The 23,507-nt window shown below is 39.9% G+C and overlaps 1 protein-coding gene across 1 annotated transcript in view; it reads left to right on the forward strand.

The window, feature by feature from the left end:
* Positions 1–203: 203 nt before the first annotated feature.
* LOC121869633 (GTP cyclohydrolase 1-like) overlaps positions 204–23,507 on the forward strand; it is a 44,397-nt gene continuing 21,093 nt past the window's right edge. Inside the window, exons 1-2 of the mRNA XM_042371130.1 lie at positions 204–270; positions 550–731. Of these exons, the coding sequence (XP_042227064.1) occupies positions 560–731 (172 nt within the window). The 5' untranslated portion in view covers positions 204–270; positions 550–559. The remainder of the gene's footprint in view (positions 271–549; positions 732–23,507) is intronic.

The following is a 23,507-nucleotide window of genomic DNA, read 5'->3' on the forward strand; positions in this document are numbered from 1 at the left end:
TGTTGACGCACTGATGGCCTTAGATACGAATGGCTACGTCAGGATGTCTAGATTATGTAACTTAATTTGCGCAAGAAATCGTTGCACAACAAAAACTGACCGTAAGACACCAGGACGTGAATGAAGTTAAAGGATTGTGGAAAAATAACATCAATAGGTAACTGCGCGGCTGCTGTGATTGGCCGGAGGATAAGTATTTAAAGGATCACCGTTGTGTCCAGTCACTTGTTGCTCCGCGCGCAGTTAGTACACGTCTGATTATTCTTACCTGTGAGTTTGTGTTAGTTGATTTTGTGGAGTACAATAGTTATAGGAGGTAAAACAATACGGGTTTTCTTATTAATTATAGTTACTCGCATTTCTGTACACCAATATACAAATTTGGCGGTGCTTCTTAAGTAGGCGCAGGTATTGATCCATCTCTCCCCGTTTCTCTTATCTCCCTCCGTTCCATTAGTTCTGCGGGTGCTCTCACACGGGTTACACGCGCTCCTTCCTACCTATTCCTCTCTCGCTGTGAATACTCCTCACCTTTTCCTCCTTCCTCAGCACCACCAGTATGTCGCTCGTCAACATGGTGTCCTCAACACCATCCTCCGCCTCGCAGACTCCCTCGGCAGTGAACGTGTGCAAGTGTGAGGTGGCCGGAGGAAAACGCCAGGACTCTGTCGAGGAAATGAAGTCGCAGCTCCTACACATGGGGAGGGAAAGGAGGTCCTCGTCATCAGCTGGTGAGTCACTTTGGATGGATAACCTGATGATTAACCCCCAGCTTAAGTCCCCCGGTGCCTATACACCTTAATGAAACGTGGGGGGGTGGGGACAGGTTAGCGCAGTGATTAATCTTAAGGTGAAATAAGCAGGGGAATTAATTAATAGGTGATTTCTTTCGGGTTTTGTTACTACACGTACTTTGACCTGGATACGAGTGGCTTCATAACCTGTTGCTCCACCAACTTGTTGCCTCACCTCTCCTTCCGATACTCTTATACCTACTTACTGTCTCACCTCTCCCTCTAATACACTTGACTCACTGTTATACTTTGAGTGTTCGCTCATTTCACCTAATAGATATCTGCATGGGTAAATAACTACATTTTATCGTAAGTATATTTCAAGGAATGTGAGAATTACTGCTGGAGGCTGTGAAACATGTACAGTTAACAAAACAAATTCTGCACCCCTGGGTTTGACTGCCTTCACAAAGATCACGGAGACCTGTTCATTTGTTAAGGTTGTACTTCTGATTGTATGATGCCTCGTGTAACCAATACAATGAATTCTGTATGTCGCGTATAGTTAATACGGAGAAATTAAAAGGGATACAAATAAAACTCTTACGTTTGTCAGAATTCCCGGTCCGGTGTGTCATATTGTATTACACCGTAAAGATGCAGAATAATGTTGTTGACTGTCAAACTATTATACTTTACAACCACCAGCATCTTTAACGTCTTTTATAGTGTTATGGTAACTTTTTCTGTCTTTACAAATTGAAACGCTGGATGAAATGCTTTTGAATGTTCTCCAGTGCATCATCATATGTTGGTACGCCTGCTCGGTAACAGACTCGCCCCTGAAGATGTGAATTACACGAAAGCGCTTGGGAACTTCGTGTTTTCTTCTTTCCTTGTGGTTATCAGCATATATATATATATATATATATATATATATATATATATATATATATATATATATATTATTAGGAATAATAATATATATATATATTATATATATTATATATAAAGATATATATATATATATATGAAAACGTGAATAAGATAAATCTTGATAAACTCACACGGGAAAATGGAAACAACGGAGCACCTTAGCAACTATATCTTGCGCTAGTTAGGCCGCACCTCGATTATGCGGTTCAGTTCTGGTGCCCCTATTATAGAATGGATATAAATTCACTAGAGTCGGTGCAGCGAAGAATGACAAAAATGATTCAGGGACTTAGAAACCTTCCATATCAGGATAGGTTAAAGAAACTTAACTTGCATTCCCTAGAAAGACGAAGAGTGCGGGGAAATATGATAGAAGTATTTAAGTGGGTGAAAGGAATCAATAAAGGGGATATAGATAAAGTTCTTATAATATCCGAGCAGGATAGGACTCGGAGCAACGGATTCAAGTTGGATAAGTTTAGGTTTAGGAGGGAGATAGGAAGAAACTGGTTCACAAATAGGGTGGTGGACGAGTGGAACAAGCTTAGCAACTTTGTAGTAAGTGCGGGAACTCTGGAAAGTTTCAAAAGGAGGCTAGATAGATTCATGGATGATAGAGAGTGGTAGTAACTCTCGACAGGAGCTGCCATGCACAGGTCAACCGGCCTATTGCAGACTCCTTATTTTCTTATGTTTATGTTCTTTCGTCTTTATTCAAGACATCTTCAGAGGCAACTGAAGATGTCTTGAATAAAGACGAAAGCTAAGGTGTTCCGTTGTTTCCATTTTCCCGTGTGATTTTATCAAGATATATATATATATATATATATATATATATATATATATATATATATATATCTTTTTTTTATAAAATCACACAGGAAAAGGGAAACAATGGAGCACCTTAGCTTTCGTCTTTATTCAAGACATCTTCAGAGGCAACTGGATTACATGGACAGAGAGAGGCTTAAAAATACAGGGTGACCTTATAAAACATGAGGTCAGGTCATAATGATGTCATCCACTAATCCCCACACCAACACACACGTAGAGGAGATTAAGAGAAGGGGGGTGACGTGACTAGTCAGGTCAGGTCAAAAATAAGGGACCCACTAAATAACTATCAGACATCTAGATCAAAGGTTTTCAAAGCGTTTTTAACCTTGGGCCACTGACAAATAAATTTATGTAACATATTATCAGTTTTGAACTGACCATCACTAAGGTTTATTGATTAAGGAATTAAGGCTCGTCCGAATTAAGGTAATACCCCCTGTATATTTAATTTCATACTTTTTATTTCCCGATTTTAGCTCTGTATGTAGGTCTCGTCATTTTTGTCGGTTTTGAATTGGATTGCTCTTTTATAAATTTTTAAAGTTTATCGAAGGTAAATTTTCGTATAATATTATGTTTTTATTGTATATCACCTGTATTTTTAAACTTTTTAAAAACTTTTTAGGCTCTGATGATGGAAAAGGATTATTTCCGAAACGTTAGCAATTAAAAGAAGCCCTACTTCAAGATGTTTGTGTTTATTTATTGATTTTTTTTTTTGAGGGAAACTGATGGTATGTTAGATCTGTTTTTATATGAGGTAGTAATGATTTAGGGGCATTGACTGGTTTAGGTAAGGCAACGGCTTCCATGTACAGTATACGTACCAAGTATCACTAACTTGATCAATATCATCATAACACTGTTTGATAGCACAGTTGATACTGTTTATCTTAGACTTAGCTGTGAAGTCGCCAATGGCACCCGTCCTTGAAGGCTTACACTGAGAGACTACGACACACAGTAAGTGCCATCAGAAATTAAAATTACGTAATTGCAAGAAAGTGATTTTCCATTTAGAATTGACTCTAAGTTCCATGATTCTCCTTCTTCAGCAATATTTTGCATAGTTTCGACAACAACTGTATAAACCTCGCTAAATTCCGTCTAATACATCATGTCGAGTAACCTACCGAGTTTTACATAAACACTTAAGCCCGGAACTCTGAGGACACATAATAATTATGGTGTCCTCGAGCAGTAGCTGGCGCTTGGGTGAATACCAAATAAAATAACGGAATTACACTTAAGTTATGGTACCCATCGTATTCTGCACGTGCTGAAGTTGACACCCCGCCACACTTACAGTTCCTTGCAGGTGGATATTTGGCTTGGGGATAGACATTAAGTTATACTGTCTATCCCCGGTTATATCTGGACGTTTAAATTATGTGAACGATAAAATAATAGTGCCAGCCCCTGTATACGGACTCATGTCTCAGGGCTAAAAAGACACATTTACATGTGCCTAGGGGGGGCACGTGCCCCCCCCCCCCTCCCCGGGGCCGGGCCTGGAGAGAGAGGAGGTTGGAGTGAGTGAGAGGGAGGAGGAAGAATTAAGTGAAGAAGTAGGACGGAGTCTAAGATGGAGAGAGGGAAAGTGGAGAGTGGATCTGGGAGGAAGGAAGGTGGAGAGGGGATCAGGGAGGAAGGAAGGTGGAGAGGGGATCAAGGAGGAAGGAAGGTGGAGAGGGGATCAGGGAGGAAAGAAGGTGGAGAGTGGATCAGGGAAGAAAAAAAGAGGGATGAGCGGGTCTGGAAGAGAGGGGGGTGGAGGCATGCAGTGGTGAGTCTGGGAGGAAAGGAGAGAGGGAAATGTGAGCCGACAAGTAAATTAACCCAAATTAATCACGGCCGTTGAAAACAATTAAACAAATCTTACTCATTAACAAGTGATTAGCCAAAGACAAATTACTCATAAAACATTATTCACAAAACATTATTCACAAAACATTACACTTACAAAACATTACTCACAAATGATTACACTTACAAAACATTACTCACAAAACATTACACTTACAAAACATTACTCACAAAACATTACACTTACAAAACATTATTCACAAAACACTACACTTACAAAACATTACTCACAAAACATTACACTTACAAAACATTACTCACAAAACATGACTCACAAAACACTACACTTACAAAACATTACACATACAAAATATTACTCACAAAACATTACTCACAAAAAACTACACTTACAAAACATTACTCGCAAAACATTACTCACAAATCATTACACTTACAAAACATTACTCACAAAACATTCCACTTACAAAACACTACACTTACAAAACATTACTCACAAAATACTACACTTACAAAACATTACTCACAAAACATTACACTTACAAAACATTACTCACAGATCATTACACTTACAAAACATTACTCACAAAACACTACACTTACAAAACATTACTCACAAAACATTACACTTACAAAACATTACTCACAAAACATTACACTTACAAAACATTACTCACAAAACATTACACTTACAAAACATTACTCACAAAACATTACTCACAAAACACTACACTTACAAAACATTACACTTACAAAACATTACTCACAAAACATTACTCACAAAAAACTACACTTACAAAATATTATTCACAAAGCACTACACATACAAAACATTACTCACAAAACACTATACTTACAAAACATTACACTTACAAAATACTACATTTACAAAACATTACTCACAAAACATTACACTTACAAAACATTATTCACAAAACATTGCTCACAAAACATTACTCACAAAAAACTACACTTACAAAACATTACTCACAAAACACTACACTTACAAAACATTACTCACAAAACATTACACTTACAAAACATTACTCGCAAAACATTACTCACAAAACACTACACTTACAAAACATTACTCACAAAACATTACACTTACAAAATATTACTCACAAAACATTACACTTACAAATCATTATTCACAAAACATTACTCACAAAACATTACTCACAAAAACTACACTTACAAAACATTACTCACAAAACACTACACTTACAAAACATTACTCACAAAACATTACACTCACAAAACACTACACTTAAAAACATTACTCACAAAACATTACACTTACTAAACATTATGCACAAAACATTACACTTGCAAATCATTACTCACAAAACACTATACTTACAAAACATTACTCACAAAAGACTACACATACAAAACATTACTCACAAAACACTACACTTACAAAACATTACTCAAAACATTACACTTACAAAACATTATTCACAAAACATTACTCACAAAACATTACTCACAAAAAACTACACTTACTAAACATTACTCACAAAACATTACACTCAGAAAACACTACACTTACAAAACATTACTCACAAAACATTACTCACAAAATACTACACTTACAAAACATTACTCACAAAACACTATACGTGCAAAACATTACTCACAAAATACTACATATACAAAACATTACTCACAAAACATTACACTTACAAAACATTTCTCACAAAACATTACTCACAAAACATAACTCACAAAACACTACACTTACAAAACATTACACTTACAAAATATTACTCACAAAACATTACTCACAAAAAACTACACTTACAAAACATTACTCGCAAAACATTACTCACAAAACACTACACTTACAAAACATTACTCACAAAACACTATACCTACAAAACATTACTCACAAAATACTACATTTACAAAACATTACTCACAAAACGTTACACTTACAAAACATTACTCACAAAACATTACACTTACAAAACATTACTCACAAAACATTACACTTACAAAACATTATTCACAAAACATTACTCACAAAACATTACTCACAAAAACTACACTTACAAAACATTACTCACAAAACACTACACTTACAAAACATTACTCACAAAACACTACACTTACAAAACATTACTCGCAAAACATTACTCACAAAACACTACACTTACAAAAAATTACTCACAAAACACTATACTTACAAAACATTACACTCACAAAACACTACATTTACAAAACATTACTCACAAAACATTACACTTACAAAACATTACTCACAAAACATTACACTTACAAAATATTACTCACAAAACATTACACTAACAAAACATTACTCACAAAAAACTACACTTACAAAACATTACTCACAAAACACTACACTTACAAAACATTACTCACAAAACATTACACTCACAAAACACTACACTTAAAAAACATTACTCACAAAACATTACTCACAAAACACTACACTGACCAAACATTATGCACAAAACATTACACTTGCAAATCATTACTCACAAAACATTACTCACAAAACATTACTCACAAAAGACTACACATACAAAACATTACTCACAAAGCACTATACTTACAAAACATTACTCGCAAAACACTACACTTACAAAACATTACTCACAAAACACTACACTTACACCACATTACTCACAAAACACTACACTTAGAAAACATTACTCACAAAACACTACACTTAGAAAACATTACTCACAAAACACTACACTTACCAAACATTATACACAAAACATTACACTTGCAAATCATTACTCACAAAACATTACTCACAAAACAATACTTACAAAACATTACTCACAAAATACTACACATACAAAACATTACTCACAAAGCACTATACTTACAAAACATTACTCGCAAAACAGTACACTTACAAAACATTACTCACAAAACACTACACTTACACCACATTACTCACAAAACACTACACTTACAAAACATTACTCACAAAACACTACACTTAGAAAACATTACTCACAAAACACTACACTTACAAAACATTACTCACAAAACATGACACTCGCAAAACATTACTCACAAAATAGTACTCACAAAATATTACTCACAAAACATTACACACAAAACATTACTCACACATATCATTACACACACTAAACATTACTTACACAAGCTATTACTGACAGAACATTAATCACAAAACATTACACAAAACATTCCAGACACAAGATATTCGCCACAACATTCCAAACATAAAATATTACAGATATAAAACATTATTCATTAAACATTACACCCTCAAAACATAACAGAAAAACATTACTGGCACGAAACGTTAAATGCAAAACATTAATCTTAAGACACTACACTAAATATTACTCACAAAACATTATTGACACAAAACATTACTCGTAAACATTACTCACACAAAACGTTACTGACACAAAGTATTACTGACAGAAAACATTGTTGACACATGACATTACTCACACAAAACATTACTGACAAAACATTACTCACACAAAACATTATTGACACAAAACATTACTCACACAAAACATTATTGACACAAAACATTACTCACACAAAACATTATTGACGCAAAACATTACTAACACAAAACATTACTGACACAAAACATTACTCACACAAAACATTACTCACACAAAACATTACTCACACAAAACATTACTTTCACAAAACATTACTCACAAAACATTACTCACACAAAACATTACTCACACAAAATATTACTCACACAAAATATTACTCACACAAAATATTACTCACACAAAACATTACTGACACAAAACATTAATCACCCAAAACAACCAAATACGTGTGCTATGCGCTAACCAAATAAAAGCAGTCGTGTAAAGCCACGGCACTATCTCTTCCACTACAATTCCCTTCCTAACCTCCTGCCAGTGCCGGATTTAGACCTGTGGAGGCCCCCTTCATTTTAACTACCCAAGAGGGTGGGGTGGCGAGTGAAGCGAGCCTAAACATCTGGGAGTTCCGGGGGGCGCTGTAAGCCCCCCGGGAAAATTTTGAAATTTGAACACTTCTTTGGAGAATTTTGAAGCCACATGCAGTTATATTGAGGAAATAAAACATTGAGAAATTTTTAATTATCTGTATATTGTTGATAGTGTACAAATTCCCAACACACACACACACACACACACACACACACAAAAGTGAGACATGGCTGGAGTCATTCATGTGGTTTCAAGTCGACCAGCCCTGATATAGCTACTACCGCACATGTCAAAAATTTTCAAGAGACTTCACAGAAAAGAATATATTATTAGTTATTACAGAGAGATGATTCTTTGCATTATTAATCAGATAAACCTCTACTCAAATAATGTCCAAGTAGCTAGCCTAATTTCTATCACGCTTCTTGCTGAACATAGTTCTACGTGATGGAATAGATAAACATGAATTTTAAAGAATGAAAATAAAAATAATCCAAATAAATAAATAAATAAAATATTGTAATATGTGGAGGCCCCTGGGCAGCTGCCCACTTTGCCCACTCCTGAATCCGGCCATGCCTCCTCCTCCTTCCCCTGTCATCTTCCCCGCTCTGCCTTTCGCTACAAACAACTTTGGAGCTTCTAAACTTGGAAAACCCAAAACATTACTGACACAAAACATTACTCACACAAAACATTAATCACACAAAACATGACTGACACAAAAAATTAATCACACAAAATATTACTGACACAAAACATTACTCACACAAAACATTAATTACCCAAAACATTGCTCACACAAAACATTAATCACACAAAACATTAATCACCCAAAGCATTACTGACACAAAACATTAACCACCCAAAACATTACTGACACAAAACATTACTCACAGAAAACATTAATCACCCAAAACATTACTCACACAAAACATTACTGACACATAATATTACTGACACAAAACGTTACTGACACAAAACATTACTGCACAAAACATTACTCACACAAAACATTACTGACACAAAATATTACTGACAAAACATTACTCACACAAAACATTAATCACCCAAAACATTACTCACACAAAACATTAATCACCCAAAACATTACTCACCCAAAACATTACTGACATAAAACATTACTCACACAAGCCTAGGTATAGCATTGACATAGCAGTCATGAGTGAGTCCCGGCTCCCAGAGGAGGGTCAACTCGTGGAAAGGGGTCTGGCTATAGCTTCTTCTGGAAGGTTAAGCCTGCTGCTGAATGAAACCACATTAATGGAGTTGGCTTTGCCATCCACCAATGCATCCTACAAAGCCTAGCTAAAATGCCTTTTGGGATCAACGAGTACCTCAAGACGCTCAGAGTCCCATTGAATCACTCACGTCATGTCTTTTTCATCATTGCATACGCCCTAACACTAGATGCAGAGGATGACATCACGGAGGCCTTTTATGCCGACCTCAACAGAGTGCTAACCTCTATCCCCAGAGAAGTTAAGGATGTGCTTCTTGGTGACTTCAATGCCAGAGTTGGCAGAGATGGGCTAATAAACAACCCAACAGCAAACAACGCAAATCCCAGTGCCGAATTCGATATTCTAGACAATGTCATGACAAAAACCTGCAGAGAGACCCTCCGCCTGATCGAAAGAATACACCAGGACTGGTTTGATGAAAATGACCCGGCAATCAATGTACTCATCAATGATAAACGTGCTGCTTTAACTGACTGGCAAAACAAACCCTCAGTCTCGGACCAAAGCTGATACATTCAGCATGAAGAAAGCGGCGGTCCAGCGGGAAATTCGCAATCAAAAGAAAGACTGGTTTAAAAATAAAGCATTTGAAATGCAGATCAGCACAAGATGAACGAATTTTTCAATTCCATTAAAACTTTTTATGGGCCAATCACTCGTGGCGCAGCTCCCCTCCGCTCATCCATGGTAACTCCATAATTAAAGACGGTGAAGGCCTCCTTCAGTGCTGGAAAGAGCACTACCATTCACTGCTTAACCGAAACTCCGAAGCGGATGTCCTGACTACCCAGCAGGTCCCTCAGCACCGAGATGACCCACCTCAGCTATCCTCCATCCCTGGATGAGGTAGCTACTGCCATCAAACTGATGAAAAATAACAGAGCCTCAGGGCTGAATGGAATCCCAGCCGAGGTGTATAAAGCAGAAGAACCTCTGCCTACCAGCTGTCTCCATTCTCTCCTGGAGAATATGTGGGAAAAGGAGGAAATCATCCAAGCTCTTAAAGACGCCTCCATCGTCAATATTTATAAGAACAAGGGAGACTGGTCAGACTGTGGCAACTACCTCAGGATCTCGCTGCTGTCCGTAGATGGCAAGATTATCGCCCGAGTCCTCGTAAACAGACTTCTTCCTGAGGCGGAAAACTCAATGTGGCTTTAGACAATCACATGGCATCACTGACATGATCTTTGCTGCCCACCAGATACAGGAAAAGTGCAGAAAACAGCATCGTGACCTGTAAATGGTTTTCAAAGACCTAACCAAAGCCTTCGACTTGGTCAACAGGGAAGCCCTCTGGTGGACCCTCAACCGTTTTGGCTGTCCCCCTAAATTCATCGCCATTGTGAGGCAACTCCACGATGGCATGAACGGCAGCGTCCTGCACACTGGCACCCAGTCAGAGTTCTTCCCCATCCAAACGGGGGTTAAACAAGGGTGTATACTGGCACCAACTCTTTTTTTCCATTTTCTTGGCTGCCTTCCTTACTCGTGCCAGTGCCAATTTAGCCGGCGGGGTGGACATCGAGTACCAAATGAAGGGTCTTTTCAACATTAGACGACTCCAGGCAAAAACAAAGTGTCCCTAGCTTCCATTACTGAACTTCAGTATGGAGATGACCTCACCCTTGTTGCTCACACTGAACACCTACACCTAGTAGGTAGTAGGCAGCTACCAAACAGGGGGGTACTACCGCCTGGAAAGGTATTGGAAGCATAATGTGTTGTCTAATGGTAGACCTTGCTGCCATATGGCATCACAAAAATTGTCACCAAGTCCCAAGTTGTTGATTAACTTTCTGTCTCATTTACACACAATGGCAGGGTCTCAATAGTTTGTCTTACTTGGCAACACAACATACATAATGTATATCATTCCTCACTCTTGATTTCATTTTTTTTTCGTTTTTGTATTTATTTATGGTTATTATTATTATTGTATTAATATTTTTATTAATTTTCTATTAATTTTATTAATTGTTGTCATGATAATAATAATAGCAATAGTTATTATTATTATTATTTTTGTTATTAATATTATTATTATTATTATATTTTCGGCCCCAGACCCTCATGTGGGTCAGTGACCTGTGCCCGGGTGGGCTAATCCCCATAAAAAAAACAGATGCACATGCACACTTAGGCCTTGAGGTGAATGTACGTAAGACTCAGATTCTCTTTCAACCTGTTCCTGGTTCAGACACACCTCCACCATCCATCCAGCTTAATGGTACTACCCTCTCTAATGCTACCCACTTTGGGTATCTCGGCTCCCACCTGTTCACCGCCTCCGACATAGATGCTCTAGGTCCTCTAGGAGATTCAGCGTCGGATCAGATGTACATTTCAAGCCTTTGGCAGACTCCGAAACCGTGTCTTCAGCTGTAGGGAGCAGAAATTATCTACAAAGTTACACGTACAGTATATCGAGCAGTGGTCCTCCCCGCCCCGTTATATGGCAGCAAGACATGGGTTACATACAGGAGGCACCTCAAGGCACTTGAAAATTTTCACCAACATAGTCTACGTTCCATCCTCCGAGTTCGCTGGGAAAACAAGAGAACAAATGCCAGTATTCTTGCTGAGGTCAGTAGACTACCTAAGCAGCTACTTTATGGTCACCTAACGAATAATAAACGTAACGCCGGCGAGCAACTGAAAAGGTATAAGGATAGTCTTGAATCGGCTGCTTGTCCAATTAACCAGTCCGTTCACACATATTTATATTTGGGTTTTAAGTAACGAAACCCAAACGGTAGTTCCTTTGTTTTATTATAAAAGGTTGTATATATAATTCCTGAGTGTATATCAACCGTAAGTCTCACTGTCTAGGAGTGAATGAGAAAGGGACGGCGTTTATGTATGATAAACGTTTGGTCACGTCCTTTCGATATGAGTTGAGGTGAGCTACTGAAGCTTAGGGGCATCGCAGTGCGTGCTTACAGGAATGCTGAGCTATGGGTCTCGCCCTCTTGGGTAAGTTGCCCGCTCACGTGTCAATCTCATGTCTTACTCATAGACAGTGGAAAGTTACAGGGTGGTGAATCTGAATATAATATCAGATGTATTGACCCATTTATATAATACGTTCTGTTGATGAGACAGGGGCCTATTACATCGCTCGGTCACCTACCAGCCGAGCTCCGTGAGGCCTAAATAACTCACAGAGTACAGTACATCCTAGACAACCCTAACCATGTTATAAACAGATATGTAGACACTAAGCTGGGGAAATTACTGTAGGGGTATTCTCTACTACAGGGGACCTAGACTTTTGTGTCGTACGGGTTAGTATATTATGAACAATGTTGAATTTGGATGATACTGCCCGGTAATAACAGAACAGGAACATTATTGCCAGAATTAACAGAATAGAGGGAATCGTAAGACTTGGTAGTGCAAATTCCCGTGACAGATAAAATGGCAAGTTATTATTCAAATCAGCAAAATGTGTCTCGTTCAAGAAAGCTAACACTTTTAATTTCTCTGATACTATTTGAATATCCTTGATAGTGAAATTCATTACAGGAAGTGGAATTAAAGCAGACTTGAGTTTTCGATTTAACGCAAAATGCTGATGAGTAGGCAAGGTCCGTAATGTACTACAAGTGATTTCACAGTAATCAGGAGCCTTGTAATGCCCTTTCACAACTAGCTGCTTAACACCATTTTGGCATTTTAAAATTACAGTAGTGAGATTTGGAAAGAACAAATACTGCACATTGTGAAGGTGAGCGTGGAACACAGTCTTTAGACTAACTGGCCTATAACTGCATTGCGCTAACGCTGTGCGTACATTTGGTTGTATGACTGCCAATTCACATATTCCATCTGCAGCAGGAATAAATGCAAACATGTAGGCTGGACATACGTGTAGGTGTAGATAAGACGACTTACACCGTGACAGTACCTCAGAATCCTCTATTGATAACAATGAATATTCTTCATCTACTAAGAAAAGTTCTTTAGGCCTATCTAGGGTATACAGTGTGTCATTCACAAACCAGGGGAAGGGTTCTAAATGCCATGCATTAAACTCATGTTGCCCTCGCATAGGAATGTGGATCAGAATTGCATTGTGCGTGAGGGTTGACTCCAACAGTGGGTAATGATATTGAACCTCATTGTCATTGAAAATAGGAGTTAAATGATACTGCAACTTGGCTATTTTTAAAGCTTCAAGAAGCGTCTGCACAGGCACAAGCTTCGCGTCCACACGTCCTATCCCGGCATCTACAATGCTGTCTATTAGTTCATTTTTAGAGGTTACAATTTTATGAACTGAAATTTCAGCAGCATGCAAATATTCTGTGAAGTAAAGGAGCCATTCTAACGTCGGGATTGCTTTCTGTAACCTAGTAACAATCCTCGAAACTTGGTTAGACTCCATTATGATTGCATTAACCTTTGATTCTAGAGCAGTAATCGCGTGAAAGGTTTGAGAAATAACACGATTCTGTTGAGATACAGCTTGAACGACAACGTTCATGAAACTATTGTCGAATTCATCGAAGCTGTGCTGAGACCATGAAGAATGTCCAATGCTGATTGTAGTTGGCCGTCGACGTTTTCCATCTGACGCGAAAGTACGAGTTAACTTCTACTCGCAGAACGTAGTTTCATACAATAGTCATTTGGTACATTTTGCTTCTGAACAGTCTGTAAGGATGTATCAATCACATTATCATCAACTTGAGGTAAGACATTTATCTGGGTCTTCTTCAGACGATCCGCGTGCACGACATCTGCGATCTGTGCATTAGGCTTCCATATTTTGAATTCGTTGCCTGCTTCTTTTGAGATTATGCGGAATGGACCAGAAAATTTCGCCGAAAGTTTGGAGTTCCTTTCAGGTACCTGTAACATAACAGCGTCCCCAACGTTCAGTGCGATAGGTTTAGCATGTTTATGCTGTTTGATGATCATTTCGGCGCGTGACGCCGCTAGCTGTGATCGTACTTGGTTATGAATTTCTGTAAAGACATGAATTTGTTTTGCCGCAAAATCATCCGTATTATATACCGGGTATGGCGCCTCTGTAAGGATGTCGTAAGGCAGACGTTTATCTGTGCCATAGACAATATAGTAGGGTGTTTTGCCCGTAGAGCTATTAACTGACCCATTAATCGACGCTGCAACCTGCGGTAACCAATCCTCCCATGCGTATTGAAAACCATTAACGATTGGACGCAGTATTTCTAGGATTTTACGATTGGTTCTTTCAACAAGGCCATTAGCCTGTGGATGATAAGCTGTCACAAAAGTTTGTTTAATTCCATATTGTAAACATATATGCTCTATTAGCTCATTCTTGAACTCTGTTCCATTATCAGAGAGTAGAACTTTAGGCGTAGTATATGGACATATGAGATTCATCACTAATGCATAGGCTACTGCTTCGGCCGTTTTGCTTTTTAGTGGGATCAAGACCACGAACCTGGAAAAATGATCCACACACACTAAGACGTATCCTGATCCCTGATGACTCATTGGGAGTTATAACACATCAACAGCGACTGTGTCAAACGGACGGTCTGGTGTAGGATATTGTAGAATCGGGGCAGGTGATCCTGTCGATCTTTTATGTTGAGCACATACCAAACAATTAGCTATGTGTAATTCTATGTCTTTCTTCATCGTGTTCCAGAAATACTTCTTTCGTAAATCCGCTAAGCATTTATCACGACCTTGGTGACCTGCTTGTGGGACATCGTGGAACAATGTCATTACTGCTTTGCACAACGTGTCAGGTACGACTATTTGAAACACATTACCCTCAGGAGATTTTCTCGTCCTATTGAGTATGGTATGTCGTAATTCAGACTGACTTAAGGGAAGAAATAACTTGGGGAGTTTAACATCCTCGCCCGATTCGAGAGCAAAAATAACAGCTGACCAATATGGGTCGCGTCGTTGCTCATCTTCCAGCTGCGAAAGATTGAATGTTGATACAGGCATTACTGGTGCTATATTTCTTGACAGAGCGTCGGCGACAACATTCGCCCTCCCAGGTAAATACCTAAATTCGGGGTCAAACTCTTGAATTGTCAGATACCAGCGTGCTAATCTGCCTGATAAGTTTCTGCCATGGAACAGTTCGGTGACTGCCGCATGATCAGTAAAAACAGTTATCTTGTAGCCAAAGATAATGTCTTTGAACTTCTTAAGTGCCCACACAACGGCTAACGTTTCTAAATGCGTCACCGAATAACGTGTTTCAGCATCGATTAGTTTGCGACTTGCAAATGCTATCACTCTAAACTTCCCACGCGTGTCCTCTTGCATGAGCACTGCTCCGACTCCAATTCCGGGAGCGTCAGTACAGAGAGTGAAAGGTTGAGTGTAGTCTGGGAATGCTAGAACCGGGGCATTGGTTAGCGCTGTCTTCAATGCCGTAATACTTTCCTCGTGTTCAGCATCCTATATAAACACTGCATCTTTTTTTGAGCAACCTCGTTCGGGCCGATGCTAATGTTGATAGTCCTTGATAAAGGAACGATTATAACCAGATAATCCGAGAAGGCTACGCACATGATCATTTGAGGTAGGACGCGGGAACTGAGATACAGCTTTGACTTTATCATTAACTGTGTGTATGCCCTCACCGTCAACTACATGACCAAGGAAATGGATTCTGGATTTTAAAAACTCGCACTTTGAGAGTTTTATTTTGAGTCCTGCTGTGGAAAGTTTGGCCAAAACTTCACGCAGTTTTATCAGATGGGAATCGGCGTCCTTACTGACTACTATTAGATCATCCAAATAAGCGCAGACTGTGTTACCAATTAGTCCGGCAAACAGGGTGTTGATCATTCTTTGAAATGTTAGTGGGGCATTTCTGAGACCAAATGGCATTCGTAGAAACTCAAAGTGGCCTAGAGGCGTGCTAAATGCCGTGATTTCTCGTGATTTTTCATCGAGTGGTATTTGCCAATACCCACTAAGCAAATCTAAGTTGCTAAATACCGCATTATCCTTGCCTAAGGATTGCAATATGTCACTCAAGATAGGCATTGGGTACCTATCAGGGATTGTTTGATCATTTACGCGCCTGAAATCTATGACAGGGCGCCATCCACCATCCTTTTTCGGGACGAGGAATAATGGGCTATTAAAGGGGGATTTTGAGTGTCTCATGACATTCTCATCTAACATACCCTGTACCATATCTTGCACTACAGCGCGCTGGCTATGAGGTAGTTTATAAGCTGGTACGTAAATAGGGTTGGTTCCTTCCTTTAACGCTATATGATGGGATGTTACATCTGTCTGACCTAGCGTTTCCCCTGGCAAGGCTACTATCTGTAGTCGGCAAGCAGCTCTAACAGGCGTGTCTTGCCCTGAGGATGATCGATCACCTTAACATGTGGTGCTATTTGATCTATCCTGGCCAGTCGAGTCTGTTGGCAATTCGCAACAATACCTCGAATTAGGAATTTATTTGGTTGCACTTCGACATTGCTGTGATATCTAAAAAATCACACACATAACATCCTTTCTTTAATTTCTTGATAATGTGAAATTGCTGCCGCAATCTCGTAGACTTGTGTGTGTGTGTACCACAGTAGACACAGCTGATTCCAAGGTCCGGTGATTGGGTCAATGCTCACAAAAATCCTGAGTACAGCAAACCGCCGCTAATTGTTACACAACGTCATCCACAACACCATACCTCAGAATGCTGAGACCATCTCTCAGACCGGATGTGTCATCATCACTAGGGTGGGTGCTGGGTGCTGGTAACTGGGGGTTGTTCACGCCATACGAAAGAATTTTGTTGACAGGATGTTGATTGATGACTAGTCTCAACAACTGCAGTCACGTCCTGTCACACCCTGGGCAGTGAACGAATCATTTGCAGAAACTAATGTTCACTTTAGCTCACAGGATTTTTGCGTTGGTGAATTCCTCATTCTGGTAATGGAGAGTACTCTTCAACATTGCAGGTACTATCTTCCAACTCTTGCTGCTGTAATCACGCTGGGAAGGTGTGTGGTTGAGGTCGAGATATATCTCTGACGCATGATCCGCCTTCCTCTTAATAGGATTGGTAGACAACACTTTCGTCCTAGCGGTGAGCATAGGTTCAGAATGACTCATTGCTGTGTAGGAAACACCTTTAAACGTAACACTATTATTACGTGGATGAACATCTATCATGTTCTTTCGAAGAGTTGGTAGACCAAGTAACCCGTCAGCTGGCAAAATGAACTGCTGAACTATATAAAAGTCCGCGTAGAAGGGCGTACCACGTCTTGAGAATCTGAGTGGTAACGTCACCATTCCTTTGATGCTCAGCTGAGTACCTGAAACTCCTTCGAGCTCAGCGTTACTAGGCCTCCATTTGAATTTGCGGTGAGGGAATTTACGTTGTAACTCGTGATATGATGTCAAGGCCAATACATTAGCGCAAGCACCTGTGTCTATATCAAGAGCCAATCTGGTATTATCCACTCTCACCGGTACTGACAACACTTCCACTTTTCTAAGCGCCGCTATTAATGAGGCCGCTATAGAAGTGCTGTGAGGAGGGGCGGGAATTACCCTATCTATCCCTCTCCTTGGTGTAGTGTGCGCTGGTCTTCCCCCGATGACTTGTCCTGGGGACGTTTCTGCTTGCGCCTATACGACACCTCCGTTTCACTTAGGTCCACTCCCCTAGCTTTTATTAGTATATCGCACTCATGTGAACTATGAGATGTCGATTTGTGAAGAGCGCACCATTTGCGCGCTGTCTGGGTAGGAGGAGGAGGTGCTGCTTTAGCTACCTCTCTGTTTGACCTTGAGAATGGCTTTGCACCGGGTGTGGCTTTATTTGCACTATTACCTCGGAGCTGAAAACAATCTTCCATTACGTGGCCACGTTTATTACAATGTGCGCATCGTAACGATGTTTTCTGTTTATATGTTAGGCGGGGAGGAGCGATCGGAGCTAAGTGTGTCGCATAAGGAGTCTGGGAGTGAGGCATCTGTGGCATCTGTGACGGCTGGCCCAGCTGTGACCTACCCCCAATAATCCCAATTAGCGTTCGCTTGAACTTTTCATAGTCAGGGCTTTGTAAACCAAACGCATTTAAACGACTGCCTGCATAGGAACCCTGCGTTATATGGGAACGTACATATGCTTTCTTATCTTCGTCAGTCGTTATGTGACTATTGCGCATGCTATCTTCACATGCACGAATAAAATGTGCGACCCTATAATCGTCTTGTCCCGTGAAATTTCGAACATAATCGCCGCGCTGCATGATATTAATGACATTATCAGCTTTAGGTGTGGTATTAGTAATGGTGTGAGGGTTAGACGAAGCCATTTTAGTGTTAGTATTAAGCAAATTAGTATTCTTACTCTTAACAGAAGGCTGGGTTAATAAGGTTGTTACCGATTTAGCAACAGACACACTATCACCTGTAACAGGGGTAACTGCTTTAGTATACTTAGGTGAGGTACTATAGTGATTACCAGACCGTAGAGTACGACGGTTTAAGTCGTCAAATGATTCGTCTATAACTTTCTCACTACTTCCTACCGACTCATTTAACTGTGTTCCATACTCAAAATCTATGTCAGTCTGGGCTTGATCATTGATGAGTTGGTTATCAGCAAATAGTTGCGCTAGGCGTTCGATTTCATCTACATTAGACATGGGAAACTTAGAAATTATCTATTAGCCCCCTTGGGTCAATGAATACTTAACAGTAAGTAGATCACTTGCCTCTCATTTACAAGACAAATGAATATTAATTGTAGTTAATTTTTAAACTATCAATAAGAAGACAGACACTTACAAACTACTGTAAATTATAGGATTTCAATACATTAATCTTACATTCGACACTTTATCATTGAAATAATCCTATCCGACGAACCTATTGGTGTGAAGATATCTCTCGAACGTGTTCATGTGTGTAGAACTATGTAATTTAAATACCTATTTATACAGAGTAGTACGTCTGTATAGAAAATGTGATCCTTCAAGAGTTCTGAGTGGAGTGGTGGGTGTTGCCTCTTCCTAGGATGCGTGCGCCGCTGCTGGTTTCCTTGGCAACGAGATGACGCTTCTGCTTTGGTGAGAGACGAGTCCACTTGATTTAGGTGAGTTCCTCCTCCGGCGATCAGAAAACAGATGATTGGTTATCACACTGGTCGTTCGCTGGCGAAAACTGCCGTGTGCCAATTCTTCACAGACCACGTATATATGGAGATCTGTATGATGACACCGGAATTCGTAATTCGCGCTGACGACACAACAATACTGCTCAGCTGCTAGTGAAATACCAATTGAATTCCAGGTTACGAAACTGTTGTTCAACACTGCAACACTGTAATGTCTAGGGAATGCTGAGTGGAGTCTATCTCAACCGGCTCAATCTGGATATGTACCAACAGGCTGTAATATTTGTATATTACGAATTCTGCACGTATTTGTATGTGACAGAGATAAGGAGCGCTCACTACATATCGTCTCAATACGGGATATAGTTTTAAACACTCGGATTATGTAACGCGTCACTGCTGTGTGGTTTCTTGTTTTTCACAAGACACAGACGGATGATACGACTACCAGTTTGAAGAATCCGTACACACCGCTTGCCACCTATATGAATCGGCTGCTTGTCCAATTAACCAGTCCGTTCACACATATTTATATTTGGGTTTTAAGTAACGAAACCCAAACGGTAGTTCCTTTGTTTTATTATAAAAGGTTGTATATATAATTCCTGAGTGTATATCAACCGTAAGTCTCACTGTCTAGGAGTGAATGAGAAAGGGACGGCGTTTATGTATGATAAACGTTTGGTCACGTCCTTTCGATATGAGTTGAGGTGAGCTACTGAAGCTTAGGGGCATCGCAGTGCGTGCTTACAGAAATGCTGAGCTATGGGTCTCGCCCTCTTGGGTAAGTTGCCCGCTCAAGTGTCAATCTCATGTCTTACTCATAGACAGTGGAAAGTTACAGGGTGGTGAATCTGAATATAATATCAGATGTATTGACCCATTTATATAATACGTTCTGTTGATGAGACAGGGGCCTATTACAGTCTTAAGACAAACCTGAAAAGTACCAAATCGACCCCCTCACCTAGGAGACGATTTCTCCACATCGTAATGCTTGGAGGAGCACCACACGAGGTGTCAATACTTTCGAGTTAGCCAGACTGCAAACCGAGACAAGCGCCAACGCCGGAAAGACACTGCCACCGCCCCTCCCGCACTCTATGTAGCCCTTCACATGTGTAACTCATGTGAACGACTCTGCCAGTACCGTATCGGCCTCTTTGGTCACCTCAAAACTCACCAATGAAAGTGACATCCCTAATAACTCATATCATTGTATCATAGCTGGATGATCGTCATATTCGATTCCGAGTGACAGCAAAGCAGTAGTAGGAGTATAAAGTGACTGGCTGAATAGACGTAAGGTGGGTTAGGTTTGTGGCTTGCTTGTGGTCAGGTCTCTCTGCTTTAAGTGTCTCCAAGAGTGTAAAACAACTAAGGTCTCTTAACGTCTCTCCACAACGTCAAGACCTACAGTATACTGCATAGTTTTCATCACTGTATTCAATCGCTTGATAGTCGGCTACCAAGTTCCCGGATGTAAGCAATCACAGTTGTTATCTATCATTAATTAGCTTAAGGAAAATACAAATGAAATGCATAGGTATTTTCCGTTACTAAGAAGAAGGGCCGTGAACCAGTATTGGTGGTTTGGGGTTATAAGATACGAATATGGAGTGGAAGTTTTGTTCATTTAATCAAACATTACGTGGTAGTTGCGACTTGCAGCCATATAAATCATCCACAAGCACCAACACATGTAGGCAGGACTGGCGCGCGCGCGTGTGTGTGTGTGTGTGTGTGTGTGTGTGTGTGTTCTGAACTCAAAAGGAAGAATATCTGCGAATACAATCCAAGCCAACTGGTTTGGGGTTGACTCAAGGGCAGCGGTAGGCAAGCAGGTAGGTGGCGTTGAGTATACAGTATTCCAGTTTGAAAGGATCTTTGTGTATCCACCACCCACCTACCAACACCAAACTCCCCTGACTGTAGCGAGTGGGTGTGTTGGGTCGATGGATACGGCGGCTGGTGTAAAGGTGGAGGAGAGGCAAGCCTGAGACCTCCCCTTAAAGTGCTTGGTCCCTTCAATATCGGGAAGGAGAGCGGCGGGAGGACAATGAAGGGACTGGAGCTAAGAAGATACAGAGGAGGCATTAAGCTTTTCTGTTGATAAGGGGCTTGAAGTACTGGGTAACTTTTTGTCAAATAAATAAAAACTAAAAAAAAAATCCTCTGTAGCGGCCGTCTCAACTAAACAATGTTGGGTGGGATGGGCGATGATGGAGGGGGAGGGTTGAAGGCTATATTGGAGTGCATTGTTGAGTCTGTGTGTCCATCAATCTGCCTGTACGTCACACTCTGGGATCTAAAAATCTATTTTATGTAATCAACCCCCCTCGCAACTTTCTATCTTTTGAAAGCTTGACTGGGTTGTTCCTTGTATACAGGTGGTTTGCTTGAACTTTTATCTTGTATCGACATAAATTTCTGTAAAAGGCTCTTCGTGATGTCGATCTTATCATGGCGGAATATTCACGATCTTCACATGTTGGCCCCAGTTCCGTTATTTACCTTTTCCCAATATTCGCTTTACTTCTGAACACCTAACCTAACCTAACCTGCCTTCGGATCTGTGGAGTCTCTGAATGACCTCACCCGACGCTGCTCCCGATCAGTCGGGGGTGGCATAACGACTGAAAATATTGCCTTTTAATACACCAGGACAGCTCCTCGTGAAATATATTACCAGACTACTGAATAAAGTCAGGATGGGGTATGGAGGATGTGTTGGGTATGGAAATCTTTGGTGTTAGGTCTTCATATATAACATTATTACATTGGGATTTGTGTATTAGGCCTCTTTATACCCTACAAAACACCCCTAAAAGGGGGTTGGACAACTTCTTTGAAACTGAAAGTGCCCAATGCCACATTGCCGTTATTTATTTATTTTTTTTAATTTTGGGTTGCTCGATCAGAAAAAAAAACAAGTGACTACAAACACTTCAGGGATCCCACAGGGTGTTGTCATCAAGTTTCATGAAAATCAGGAAAGCAGTTTTCTGGCCCCCTTACGGGCGTGTGCTTTAGAATACAGTACTAGCAATTCAAAGGGCTCAATGGCACATTGTCATTATAATTATTATTTTTTGTGGGGACACATGTGTTTCAAAGCAGAATGTGATAATCTTGTTCGTGACCTCTATTACCCCTAAGTGTAAAAATTTAGTAATGTAGCTTGCCTGTATCATAGCTACAATCTTCATGAGTCAGGCAGTCGCAACCAGCTAAAAGAGAGACCTGTGCGAGGCTGCGACTACTGATCAACATGTAAATGAGAGCAGGCGGTAACTACTCAATGAATAAATGGCATGACTGTATTAAAGCTATAACCTAACAGGAAATACTTGCAACACGTGGAACTATTGCCGGCTGACTTATCATTTCCTTTCACACATTAATGTTATTTATAAAAAACGTAGTTTGGCAACTTCTTCGGTGTTTGTAATGCAAAGTACACTCTTGCCAAAAACTAATCGAACGCTATAAGCACTCTGTAATCTGAAAAATTACCGAAGAATCTGAAATCATTCCCTGATGACAAGCCCCATTCTGATCATTCTCACATCCATCGTGCCCAGGTGTTGGAGAAGTTTTTGCTGAGATTGTACATAACTAATAATATGATGCTAATGTAAATACAGTAGAATCAAATACATCAGTTATGTATTGGGTCATGAAAGTCACCCTGTCATGAAAGGACACCATATTGAGACTCCAACCCTTCCTCCTATCACCCTTAGATTATGTGTGAGTTGCGTAAAAATAAATAAATAAATTAATTAATAATTAAAATGCAGATATTGCTCAGGTCTGTTGCACAAGCTGGGAA

This window comes from Homarus americanus, unplaced genomic scaffold (genome assembly GCF_018991925.1).
Source record: "Homarus americanus isolate GMGI-L3 unplaced genomic scaffold, GMGI_Hamer_2.0 scaffold32583, whole genome shotgun sequence".
NCBI classification, from domain to species: Eukaryota; Metazoa; Arthropoda; class Malacostraca; order Decapoda; family Nephropidae; genus Homarus; species Homarus americanus.